Source organism: Neofelis nebulosa, chromosome 2 (genome assembly GCF_028018385.1).
Source record: "Neofelis nebulosa isolate mNeoNeb1 chromosome 2, mNeoNeb1.pri, whole genome shotgun sequence".
Classification (NCBI taxonomy): Eukaryota; Metazoa; Chordata; class Mammalia; order Carnivora; family Felidae; genus Neofelis; species Neofelis nebulosa.
The window spans coordinates 8,026,201-8,039,600 of record NC_080783.1 but is presented as its reverse complement, the minus strand read 5'-3'; the positions used below and the strand labels follow the sequence as shown (position 1 = coordinate 8,039,600).

The 13,400-nt window shown below is 41.5% G+C and overlaps 1 protein-coding gene across 1 annotated transcript in view; it reads right to left on the bottom strand.

The window, feature by feature from the left end:
• PDE6D (phosphodiesterase 6D) overlaps nt 1–13,386 on the bottom strand; it is a 52,633-nt gene extending 39,247 nt beyond the window's left edge. Inside the window, exons 1-2 of the mRNA XM_058719541.1 lie at nt 13,290–13,386; nt 12,800–13,091 (exon numbers count right to left, since the gene is read on the bottom strand). Coding sequence (XP_058575524.1) covers nt 12,800–13,091; nt 13,290–13,386 — 389 coding nt within the window. The remainder of the gene's footprint in view (nt 1–12,799; nt 13,092–13,289) is intronic.
• Between the last annotated feature and the right edge of the window lie 14 nt (nt 13,387–13,400).

Sequence of the window (13,400 nt, the reverse complement as noted above, 5' to 3'; positions counted from 1 at the left end):
CATTTACACATCTTTCTCTGCCCCAAAATTTCCCAGTGATTTTCCCTGTGGCATTTTTCCTGTTTGTGGGGGACAAGGTGAGAAAATATAAATGGATCCCTGAGAAACCAGGTTTCAGTATCCTTGAAACATAATATGCAGCACTGTAATCAGTGGTGATGATATCCCTGTGAAATAATACTCTAGCCCTGGCAAAGGCGCTGTGTTTGGAAAGCATACAATCAAAATTCAAACTGGCCTGGGAAACAGTGGAGGCAAGTAATTTAGTAATGAGAAAAAGATCACTATTTGAAATATAACACAGTCTTCTCACTAGCTAAGTCAAATGAAACAAACCCTTTTTCTTCTAACAGGTCAATTACTCTACTGATGTGTGCAGTTATGTGCCTAAAACTGGTCAGAAACAAGCTAGAATAGACATAGCCCTAGAGATTCTTAGAGATCCACTTTGCATTTTTATTTGCTTCCCAGAACCTCCTGATTGAAGAAGAGATAATACAAGGTCCTTTCCCAAGGATATGTTCCTGAAAGTATCAGCCACTATTTCTTATATACTATTTGGAGGCAGAGGGATATTGCTTTGAATCTAACCAAAAGCCACATTCAGAGATCTGTGAATTTTACCTAGATTTTAAAAAATGCTAGTATTGAGAGGGAAATCAACTTCCTCAAGTTATAACCCTCTTTTTTTTTTTTTTAAAGATTTTACTTTATTTAAAATGTTTTATTTAGTTTTGAGAGAGAGAGAGGGGTAGGAGCAGACAGAGAGAGGGAGACAGAGGGGTAGGGGCAGACAGAGAGAGGGAGACAGAGGATTGGAAGCAGGCTTTGCACTGACAGCAGAGAGCCCGATGTAGGGCTTCAATTCACAAACCCCAAGATCATGACCTGAACTGAAGTCAGACACTTAATGGACTGAGCCACCCAGGTGCCTCTAAAGATTTTATTTTTTAAAGTAATCTCTATACCCAACATGGGGCTAGAACTCACAATCCTGAGATCAAGAGTTATATGCTCCATAGACTGAGCCAGCCAGGTACCCTCTTCAAGTTATAATCCTCTTAAAAAAAGAAAAGCAAAAGCAAAGATGATTTTGGTTTTCAAATAGGACATAAGTGTCATGTAGAAGGCTTCCTTTGCTATCACTCTAATAGTCACTACCTCCCAGAACTGTGAAAACAAAGCTTCAGATTTCTAAGCTGGAGTAAAAAAGAATCACTAAGACTCTGGCTTTTTATTAATACCCTGAAACATGAAACCTACACATTTACAAAAGAGAAAGCAACCCTGAACTTTAAAGCAAAAATAAATAATTGAAACAATGCTATAGTAAGCATAATGCATTTGTAGAGCTATGGTTTTTAAAGTGAGTAGGCATGTATTATTTCACTCAAATTTCCTAACATCTCTGTAAAGCAGACAAAGCATTTTCCTTGTTTTATAGATGTTAAGCAACTTGCACAAGGTTAGATAGCTTAAATAAGTGATTTCCATTTTTTTAAACTAAGTAATCTCTATGCCCAATGTGGGGCTTAAACTCACTGCCCTGAGATCAAGAGTTTCATACTGTACCAACTGAGCCAGTCAGGCACCATAGTGATTTCCATACTTTATTTGTTTAAAAAAAAATATTTTAATGTTTATTTTTGAGAGACAGACAGAGTGTCAGTGGAGGAGGGGCAGAGAGAGAGGCGGAAACACAGAATTTGAAGCAAGCTCCAAGCTGTCAGCCCAGAGCCTGATGCGGGGCTCAAATTCACGAATGGTGAGATCCCGACCTGAGCTGAAGTCGGAAGCTTAACTGACTGAGCTACCCAAGTGCCCCTCCTTTTTTTTTTTTTTTTTTAAGGTTTATTTATTTTTTAAAGAGATAGAGAGAGAGCTAGCAGGGGAGGGGCAGAGAGAGAGGGAGACACAGAATCCGAAGCAGGCTCCAGGCTCTGAGCTGTCAGCACAGAGCTCTAAAAGAGGCTGGAACTCATGAACCATAAGATCATGACCTGAGCCGAAGTCGGACACTTAACTGACTAAGCCACCTAGGCACTCCACCCCTCCATTCTTTAATAAAGATCTATCTACTAAAGCTACTTTTCATTCATTCAGCTATTCATTTAAAATTGTTAAAAAAATGTTTATCTTGACAGAGAGAAAGCACTCATGGGCAATGGAGGAGAGGGGAACGGGGAGGGAGGGATTAGGGAGAGAGGAAGAGAGGGAGAGAGAGAGATCCCAAGCAGGCTCTGTGGACGACAGCAAAGAGCCTGACAGGGGGCTCCATCTCATGAAACCATGAGGTCATGACCTGAGCCAAGATCAAGAGTCAGACACCTAATGGACTGAGCCACCCATCATTCATTTATTTTAGAGAAAGAGAAAGAGTGTGCTTGAGCAGGGGAGAGGGGCAGGGGGAGGAAGAGGGAGAGGAGAGGGGGAGGGGGAGGGGGAGGGAGAGAGAATCCCATGCTGAACATGGAGCCCAAAATGGGGCTTGATCTCATGACCCTGGGATCAGGACCTGAGCCAAAATCAAGAGCTGGACATTTAACCAACTGAGCCACCCAGGCTCTTAAAGCCACTTCTCTAATCTCTGCTTTCCTAGGTCATCAGATTCTTTATAAAGCAATTTATTCTTGGGGCGCTTGGGTGGCTCAGTTGGTTAAGCGTCTGACTCTTGATTTCAGCTCAGGTCATGATCTCAAGGTTTGTCAGTTCGAGTCCTGTGTTGGGCTCTGTGCTGACAGCACAAAGCCTGCTTAGGATTCTCTCTTTCTCCCTTTCTCTCTCTGCCCCTCCCCTGCTCACACACTCTCTCTCAAAATAAATAAACTTAAAAAAAAAAAAAAGAGTAATCTATGCTTGGTGACTTTATTTCCTCATCTATTATCCATTTTCAAATCTTGGCAGATTATAGTTAATTTGTTTCCCCAAATATCAGGTACTGTCAAAAGGATCGCCAATGATCATAAGGGATCATCAGATGTTCAGTAGAGTCTCAAATATTCATTCAGTCAATGAATAGTTTCCAGCAATTCCAAGGACTTGTTTTTAACCCTCCTTCCTCCTCCTTCTTGATCCCAAATCCCCGCTGAAACACTCTCTTTCTGAATTTTTCACATCATCATTTTTCTTCCTGTTACTCTCCAATGTCTTCAAAATTAAACTGCTCAACACCTACTCATCTTTCAAGATCCTATTCAAATGACAATTCTGAAGTCCTCCACACCTCCAGCAGCAGCCATTCTTCCTCTGAGATTCCACAGCACTTTATGCTACTAGGCACTTATCACATTGTGTTCTGCCTGTTACTGTCCCTTCCTCTCTCCCTTATACAACTTCTTTGGATATGGAAACTGGTTTATCATTTTGCATTCGGTTAACAGTTTACATGGCACTTATAGATCCTGCTAACACGAGTCTGAATGAATGGCCAGTTAAGTGGCAGCCTAAGGCCAGAGCTCCTCTGCTTTTGCTCTTTCCACAGAAGATGGCTCAAAAGCAAAGGCTTAGAGTTAAATTCCTTATTTCTTATTCCATGAAAGTGGCCGGGTTAGATTCTCAGATTTAGTCTCTCTTAAAAACCCTTTCATTTAGCAACAACCTGTCCATGAACCACCCTTTCCAAGTAGAACTGTCACCCAGGTAGCAGTGCCACATATGGTATAGTTGTGCTGTCCTACCATCTGCCCATCCACTCTCTTGCCACCATGTGAGGACACAGGGAGACGGTGGCCATCTGCAAGCCAGGAGCAGAGACCCCTCTAGAAACCAAATGAGAGAGTATCTTATCTTGGACTTTCCAGCCTCCGAACTGTTGAGAAATAAATGTCCATTGTTTAAGCTACCTAGTCTATGGTATTTTGTTATAGCAGCTCTAATAGACTAATACATGCTGCTTAAAACTTTCTGGAAGATGTCCTTTTCAAGTAACTCTAATCCCAAGCTACACCTTACTCTCTGTAACTGAGAGTTGAGGAAAAACAAAGAAGACCACAATAGAAAAGAATGATTTTCAAGTGAAAAATAAATCTGTAACTTAAACACCGAGGCAAGTTTCTAAACTCAAAATCAGTAATACAGAAAACATCTCTCTAGAGAGACATCATGGTACACTGTAGAAAAAACCAGTTTATACAAAGATAAAGCAAGGTTTAAATTAAGGTTCTGCCTTTATCTCAGTGATAACCTCATCAATCTTTAATTTCCCATCTAGAAAGTGAGGATAGTAATGTATAGAATTGTTGTCATAATGTAATAATATATCAAAGTACTTTGAAAAATTGAAAAAGACTATAGGAAGGTCAGATATTATTAGGCCACCCCTTTTCTTCTTGTCATAGTTAAAGTGTTATTTATGTTAGAGCTATTTTGTTTAGTTCTGTAGGCCGCATCTAAATTCAGAGACAATAACTGCTCTCCATGACTCTGAATCAGTGGATCCACAATGCACTGAACAGAATACTTCATCAATACTGAGTATCTAGGAAGAGTGGTCTGAAAAATAAAATGGAAATGATATCTTGTTTAATTATATCAAATTACAAAAAAATGTTTTGCCTATTTTAGGTGTAGCATATATCTGAATAGAAATACTTGCTGAAAAGAATGCTTGTTAATTAAGAATGACTGTCACCAAATCAAAGAAATGCGGTATTGGAAAAGGATTTGAGTCCTTCTGGAGACCATCTACTCTAACACCTTCTCTGATGCATGTATAATCTCCTGCTGCAATACTCTTGATGGACAGGAGCACCCATGTGCTGCTGAAAATACTTTCTGGAAAATGTGTGTGTGTGTGTGTGTGTGTGTGTGTGTGTGTGTGTGTGTATTTTTTTTTTTTCTTTTTCCCCTCAAGGTAATTCTAATTGTTAGAAACTGGGCTAAGTAAACCTTGTCCCCTATAATGTCTACCCTTGAGTCTCATACTTCTCTGAGAGCCACACAGAACATGTTTACTTCTCTTTGGAACAGTATCTTAAGCTTCAGAAGAGAACACTCACATCCTTTGCCTCATTTTTCATCTTTAGGTCAAACCTTCCCACTTCTCAGATCATTGTATGTATGACATGTTTCTAGTGCCTCTCCTCTGGGACAGCACCACTTAACCATGACCCCCTCATTGTAGACCAAACAAATTCCTCACGTGTGGGACTATTACCTTCTTTGCCAATCACTGTGATCTTTATGGACATGGGACTGTAAGAAAATAGATTTGCTTTTCCTCTCAGCTCCAAAATTATCAGCAGGTCAAAAGCAAATAAAGAACACTGCTCTTAAAAATCTTAAAAATGAAATTTTAAGTATTCAAGCAATGACTGGCCTTTAAACTACCTTCCTATGATGCTAAAGCTCAGGAATAGGGACAAGTCCATACATTCAGAAGTCAAGTTCTCCTCTGTCATGGGGATTTGAGGATGCAGAATGCTGACAAGGAAGGCTTGTGAGCCAAAAGTGAGGTCAAGTTTAATAAGAACTTAGGGCTGCCAAACCTCAGCACTGTTGCTAGCCCTTTATCAAATACATTGATAATACAGCTAGAATTTTTCATGGGAGTCTTACCATGTTCTGTTCCATTTCTCCAGAAGTTACTATAATTTTCACTATAAACCATATATAGAATCCTGAAAGAAATTTAGAAGGTCTGAAGAAGACTATAAATATCTAATTATATTCCAAAGTCTTCCCCAAAATGTGAAAGTAGGAATACCCATTTTAAAATTCTAAGTAACATGATCAATAGGACATTATATTCATTTAATCTGTTCAGGATAATAATAACAACTTCTCAGAGTCCATGCTTGAGGATCCTGGAAAACATACTAGCAATCACAATCTACTTGAAATTTATGACTAGACAATGTGTGATCCACAGTGTTCACTGGCTATATGAATGCTATGTTTTGGTTGCTTTCCCAGAGCTTCAGTTGACAAACAAAACTGTATTTTAGAAAAGCATAAACCACAAACTCATTTTTAACACTTGGCAAAGGCATCTATTAGGGAATACTGATATTCAAGAAAAGTTTGACGGTCTACTATTTTTTTTTTTTTTTTAAAGTAGGCTCTATGCCCAGCGTGGAGCCCAACGTGGGGCTTGAACTCATGACCCTGAGATCAAGACCTGAGCTGAAATCAAGAGTTGGATGCTTAACCAACTGAGCCACCCAGGTGCCCCAGTCAACTATTTTTAATAAGGAAATCTAAGTGAACAAAAGATCTAAAGCCAACTATTTTTGACTGGAAGTAAAGTCAAAGATCAAGGTGCTATGAGAAAGAGGATATGGGGGATCCAGGACCAAACTATGGACAGGAAATGCAAAAACACAAGTGAAAAATACTTTCAGAAACCTTCTGAGCCAAACTAGCTCTTTTTCTGTTGTCATAAATTGAAATGTAATTAGTTCCTAGAAAACAAGAAAACACTAGGCATACATATTTGCTTATTAACTAAATCATTTCTTCAAAGAGGCAAAACAGAAATATTATGGTTTCTCAATAAGGAGAATAACAGCATGAAGGCATTGGTTTATCTCAGGAAAAAAAAAATGGCTTTCCAGTAATACTAACATCATGGTTATTATCATAATGTTAGTAATTATTAATAAAACAAATAACAGAGTTAACATTTATTACTATGTGCCAGGCACTGTACTAAGTTCTTTATATGTGCAGTCTCATTTAAGGCTCATAACAACCCTCTGAGGAAATTAAATGGATACCGAGGTTCCGAGTTTGAATGCTCTGTGTAGGGTAACAATAGTGGAGGCATTAAGTCTGAACCCAGAGTCCACACTCTTAACCACTGCTCTATGCTCTGCTTCAGTTATGTGTAAACTTTTGTAGGTCTCAATTATTCTCCATAAAAGCTATACATACACAGCAAATGAAGCAAATGAAGTCCCTTTCCATCAAGAGTTGCCAATACTGAATATTATCAATTGATTGGTTGTTTGTTTGTTTGTTTGTTTGTTTATTTATTTATTTATTTTAGACTCCGCGCCCAATGTGGGGCCTTGAGGGGGCACCTGGGAGGTCAGTTGGTTAAGCATTCAACTTCATCTCAGATCATGATCTCATGGATTGTAGGTTTGAGCCCTGTGTCAGGCTCTGTGCTGACAGCTCAGAGCCTGGAGACTGCTTGGACTCTGTGTCTCCCTCCCTCTCTCTCTGCCCCTCCCCCACTCATGCTCTGTCTCTCTTTGTCTCTCTCTCCTCAAAAATAAATAAACATTAAAAAAATTAATAGGGGCCCCTGGATGGCTTAGTCGGTTAAATGTCTGACTTTGGCTCAGGTCATGATCTCATGGTTTGGGAGTTCAAGCCCCATGTCGAGCTCTCTGCAGACAGCTCAGAGCCTGGAGCCTGCTTTGGATTCTGTGTCTCTCTCTCTCTCTCTCTCTGTCCTTCCCTGCTCATGCTCTGTCTCTCTGTCTCAAAAATAAATAAACATTAAAAAAATTTTTTTTATTTATTAAAAATACTCCAACGTGGGGCTTGAAATCATGACCCCAAGATCAAGAGTCACAGGCTCCACCAACTGAGCCAGATAGGCACCCCTATTGACAACCTTTTAAATTTTTGTCAATTAATTGGGAAAAAGGGATAGTTTGTTGAGTTATTAAGGTTGAATATCTCTTAACTTATTCATTGGCTATTTTTCTTCTGTGAACTGTTCATAGCCTTTGTCCATTTTCAGTTAAATATCTTCTTGATTTGGAGGCAGTCATTTACATTCTAGATATTATATTAACTTCTGGAATATAAGTAAATAGGAATGATTAGCTAATCTTCAAAGAAAAAGTTAAATTACTACTTCATACCTTAGACCAAAGCAAATTCCAGATGGAGTAAAAATAATAAAATCATAAAAGCATAATTTTTCTTATGGTAGTCTGTCAGTTTCTTGATATTAATAAAGTTGTACAGTTGATTCTTGAGCAATGCAGGGGTTGAGGCATCAATTCTCCTCACAGTCAAAAATCTGTATATAAGTTTTGACTCTTCAAAACTTATTAATAGTCTATTGTTGGCTAGAAGCCTTGCTAACAACATAAACAGTCAATGCGTGCTTCATGTGTTTATATATATATATACATATACATATACACACATATATATATAAGAATATGGCATATATTCTTATATACGTATAAGAATATGGTATATACTTATATATATATATATACATATATATATACATACACATACACACACACAGCATATACACTGTATACCCATTCTTATATATATGAATATATACCATATTCTTACAATAAAGTAAGGCAAGAGGAAAAAATGTTATTAAGAAAATCGTAAGAGGGGTGCCTGGGTGGCTCAGTCAGTTAAGTGTCTGACTTCCACTCAGGTCATGATCTTGAGGTCTGTGAGTTCAAGCCCCGCATAGGGCTCTTTGCTGACAGCTCAGAGCCTAGAGCCTGCTTTGGATTCTGTCTCTCATTCTCTCTTTCTCTGCCCCTCCCCTCCCTCAAAAATAAATAAACATTAAAAAAATTTAACAAAAAAAAAGAAAGTCATAAGAGGGGCCCCTGGGTGGCTCAGTCAATTAAGGATCTGACTTCGGCTCAGGTCATGATCTCACAGTTGGTGAGTTACAGCCCCGCATTGGGCTCTATGCTGACAGCTCAGAGTCTGGAGCCTGCTTTGGATTCTGTGTGTGTGTGTGTGTGTGTGTGTGTGTGTCTCTCTCTCTCTGCCCATCCCCCACTCAAGCTCTGTCTCTCTCTCTCTCAAGAATAAACATTAAAAAAAAAAATTAAAACAAAAAGGGAAATTGTAAGAGAAAATGCAAAAAAATAAGGAAAATACATTTACAATACTGTATACTGTAGTTATTGAAAAAATTGTCGCATAAGTGAGCCCATATAGTTCAAACCCATGTTGTTCAAGGATCAATTATATTTATTTTGAGGAGGAGCAGTTTGAATAGGTAGAACAGTGCATTATACAGACTACCCTAGAAAACTAGTGTAAAAGGACTGTGATACGTTTATGTCATGGAAAGCAATTAAAAGTAATTATCTTTGGAAATACGAACATGGTAAATTTATTAAGTGAAAAAAGTAAGTTACAAAATAATGCTTGTGATTCTATTTTTATAAAAGCAAATACATTACATTAGCTACATTGGAAGGCTGTATTAAATTATCAATAAAGGTCATTTCTAGGTGGCTGGAGTTTGTAATAGAAAATTTAAATACCATTTTATTTACTTTGTAAAGATTATATATATATTAAGTAATCTCTGCACTCAATGTGGGGCTCAAACTCATAATCCCAAGATTAAGAGTTGCATGTTCCATCAACTGAGCCAGCCAGGTGTCCCTAAATATTTCTTTTTCTTTTCTTTTTCTTTTTTTTTTTTACATTTTTTTAAAAATTTATTTTTGAAAGACAGAGACAGAGCGTGAGCAGGGGAGGGGCAGAGAGAGAGAGGCAGACACAGATTCAGAAGCAGGCTCCAGGCTCTGAGCTGTCAGCACAGAGCCCCACATGGGGCTCGAACCCACGAACTGTGAGATCATGATCTGAGCCGAAGTCGGACGCTTAACCGACTAAGCCACCCAGGCGCCCCCCACTAAATATTTTTTTTAAGTGGGCTGTATGCACAGCCACCCAGGCGCTCCCCTAAATCTATTTTAAAACTGCACAAGAACTTAGAGTTCTACCACATATCATCTGTGTAAATACATTCCAGGTGGATTAAAGAGCTAAACATTAAAAAAAGATGAAAATAAAGAGTATTTAATTAATCTTGGGATAAGGAAGGTCTTGTTTTATCTGTCTGTTATAACAATTCACTTAATCTGTATGATTTTTATCAGTTTGAATATTAAAAAAATGGATGCAAAATGAGAGTTGAATGACTAGCCCAAGGTCAGGAAGATCTTCTTAAGACACAAAATGCAAAAGCCATGTGCAAAATATTGATGAATTTGAAATGATAATTTAAAATTTGCTTAACAAAAAAGGAGATGAGCAATACATTGATAAAAAATAGTTGCAATATACAGAACAGGCAAATGATTGATATTAAAATAAAAACACCTATAAACCAATAAGAAAAGTAAAAAAATCAAAAGTAAAATGGGCAAAGGGCAAATTAACAAGCAATTCACAGAAAAGAAATTGCCAAACGGAAGATTTTGCAACTTTTCTAACAATAGCTAATACATAATGCTTACTAGGGATCAGGTGTTTTTTTTAAATGCTTTTAGCTATCAACTCATTCAATCTTCACAACAATCCTATGAGATAAGTACTATTTTTATCCCTGATTACAGATGAGGAAATTGAGGCAGAGGTTAAAGGAGTTGCTCAGGGACACACAACCGAGAGTGCAAGGCTGGGATTCCAACGCAGACAGCATATAGCTCTACAGTTCGGAATCACTCTTAAGCACCATGCTATATTGCCTGTCCAGGGATCTAGGTACCCAGGGAAATACAAATTAAAACAAGATTTCATTTGTCTAAATTGGCAAAAATAAAAAAGACATAGTCAATGTGAAAAATGAGTATTGTCAACACGGTCAGTAGGAGAATATCTCGGCACTTTCTTTTTGTAGAAAAAACTATTACAGAAACAGATACAAGGAAAGTTTAGAAAAACAATTTACCCAATAAAAGGTGGGCGACAGGTCATTTGTTTTACTAAAATATTGGTTTTTTTCCTCGAAGGTACTAGCAAATATTAGAACTCTTTTCCTTTTCTCTCTTAATCCTCAGATGTCAATAAAGGGTACCAGACGATGGCATCTTATTGGTCCTATGCTAACTTTTTTATGTGGCTGCTTCCCTTGAGATTTAATCAGCTCAGGTCAAACCTTCTCTGAAAGCCTGTTTCTTGACACACTAGCGTCATCATTGAACTGATTAATTCACCTGCCCTTCTAGAGGGCTGTCGCAGGTTCTTCTTTCTACTCTCTTCCCTGTTTGTCCCTTAGCGTCTTTCTGCAAGAAAGACAAAGCTTTCTTTCTGCAAAGAAAGACAGCTGCAAGAGCCCAGAATGAGGTGAGAAGTTAAACTTTCCCCTTCTGCTTTGTCTGAAAGCCATTTAAAAAATTCTTTCTTGTTTTCGGCAATACATCAATTCCTATCGGATAAAAACGTTGCTTCTGAAATCTCCCAATTCTCCACAGTCTCTGGCTTTACTGTCTACAGCATACCTGTTAAGTAACAATACAAATTCCTTAAGGGAAAAATGAAATCTGTGTCAGAGTTCTTCTAACACGTCAGCCATCCCTATTTACTTCTAGGTGCCATTATGAAGAGAAACAAGGAAAGGTGCATGAAGCGATGAAAGAGGCTGTCACTAAACTTCACCACGTAAAAGTAGGAAAGTTTACAACGCATGGCAGTACGCATAGGTGATGATGCCCTCTGTTTTTTCAAAGGAAGCACAGCAGGTCAGTTTCCGTGTGAAACTTCTCATTTGTACATCCAAAACATCCTGCAACTTTTTTGCATTTCTGGTTCTCACATTTACTACCAAGTTGGTTTCTGACGGTGACAAAGCAATTAAAACCTGCAGGGCTGAAGTGGGCATTGTGAAAACACACAGGCGGCTCAGAGAACAGTCTCCGCCAAATCTGTTAGGGGAGGAGACCGAAAGGGACGACTACGATTTCGCTGAGAGAGGAATTTAAGAATGTTCCATATCGTAGGCACAGGATGTAAAAAAGAGATTAAGGTCAGCAGGAAGATGTGAAATTGGAATGTACGGGATTGCATTTTTTCATCCGCATCATACGGTTACCGACCAACACTCCGTTAAAACACGAGGCTTCCTCACTACGTGAAGGAGAGAGGCTGCACACGCGGCACCACAACAGGCCCGAGGCAATGATTTCTATATCCTGCTAAATCCTACCGGGTCCCCAACGTAATCAAATAATTGCTGGACAGCTCCACCCTGTCTACGCGGTAACCACACCGACGCGATCCAGCAGATACCTTTGCCGGGAGTCCCAGTGCAAAACCCAAACACCTGAAGGCATCTCACGCACGAGTTTAGGGTCCTCATTTCGCTGGACAGAAAAGTGAAAAGCTGAGAAAGCAGCAGCCACCATCCAATGCCTCAGAAGGCCAAGCCAGAATTAAGATAAGGTCGATCCCGGACTTCTCTTTCCCCACCTTCCTCGGCTCCAGTCCTGGAAGGAGCCACAAGTGAGGCAGAGAAGTTGTGGAAACAAGGCGGGGGTGGGATGGGGTGGGATGGGGTGGGATGGGGTGGGGTGGGGTGGGGTGGGGTGGGGTGGGATGGGATGGGATGGGATGGGATGGGGGAACCCGGGAGAGTTTCACACAAGCATCTGCATTTGTCCCACACAAGGTCACTCGCTCCAAGTCACTTTTTCCTGCTCGCCCGGTGCTTCCCGCCAAATGGGCTGCTGGGCTCCGAGGCCAGCCCACCGCGCCCCCTCGGCCCTCCCCTGCGGGCCGCAACCCCTTCCCGGCCTCTGAGTGCGGGCCGAAGCTCGGAGCCAAGTTGGCCTCCCCGACACCCGTGTCCGACGCTCCGCGCTTCTCCCAGCCCAATTCCGGGTCTCCTCCGCCTCCAGCCCCCGGGGCTCGCGTCAACGTCCCCTTCCTCCCTCAGGACGCCCCTTGCCCCGCCTCCAGCGCCCGGTCCCGCCGGGGGCATGGACGCCGTTCTTTCCCTCGCCTCCCGCCGCACTCCCGTCCGGTGTCCACCTGGCGCGACCCTCGCCCCCCGCCAGTCTCCTCAGCGAGCGACCGCCTCCCAAGTCCTCCCGGCCCCGCCCCGCTCCCGGGCGGATACAGTTTGAAGCCCCTCAGGATCTCCCTGGCCCGCTCGTCCTTGGCTGACATGATGCGGCGGCCGCCGCCCGCGGCTCTCCCACGCTGGCCCGGCGGAGCCTCGCAGACGGTGCCCAGGAGCCGAGGACAGAGCCGCAGCCCGGCCTGGAGACCTCGGGCGAGCAGCGGTAGCAGCCAGACCCGGACCGGCCTCTCCCTCCCCTCAGCTCCCGCTCCTGATCTCTTCTCCTTCCCCCTAGCCTCGGAGTGCCCGCCCCGAAGCCAATGGAAAGCCCGCCTCGCCGACTGGCAACCTGACCAGCCAATAGAAATACTCAGCGGCTTCGCGGAGGGGGTGGGGGGGACGACGAGCGTCAGCGGGAAGGGCCCTCCCCGGGAAGTCCCGTAGGACAAATCGTTCCTTAGGTCTTGTTGCCTAGAGTTTGCCCCAGCGGAGGGTTGGCTTCAAATCTGCAGAGGCTCGAGGGGCCCGCTCCCGCCGCTGGGCACACTAAGGTTCTGGGATGACAGCAGGTTGCACTGGGCGATGCGAAAGAGACTACATTTCCCAGCATTCCAGGAGAGTGCTCGGGGGACCACAGATCCCATCACGCAACAAAGAG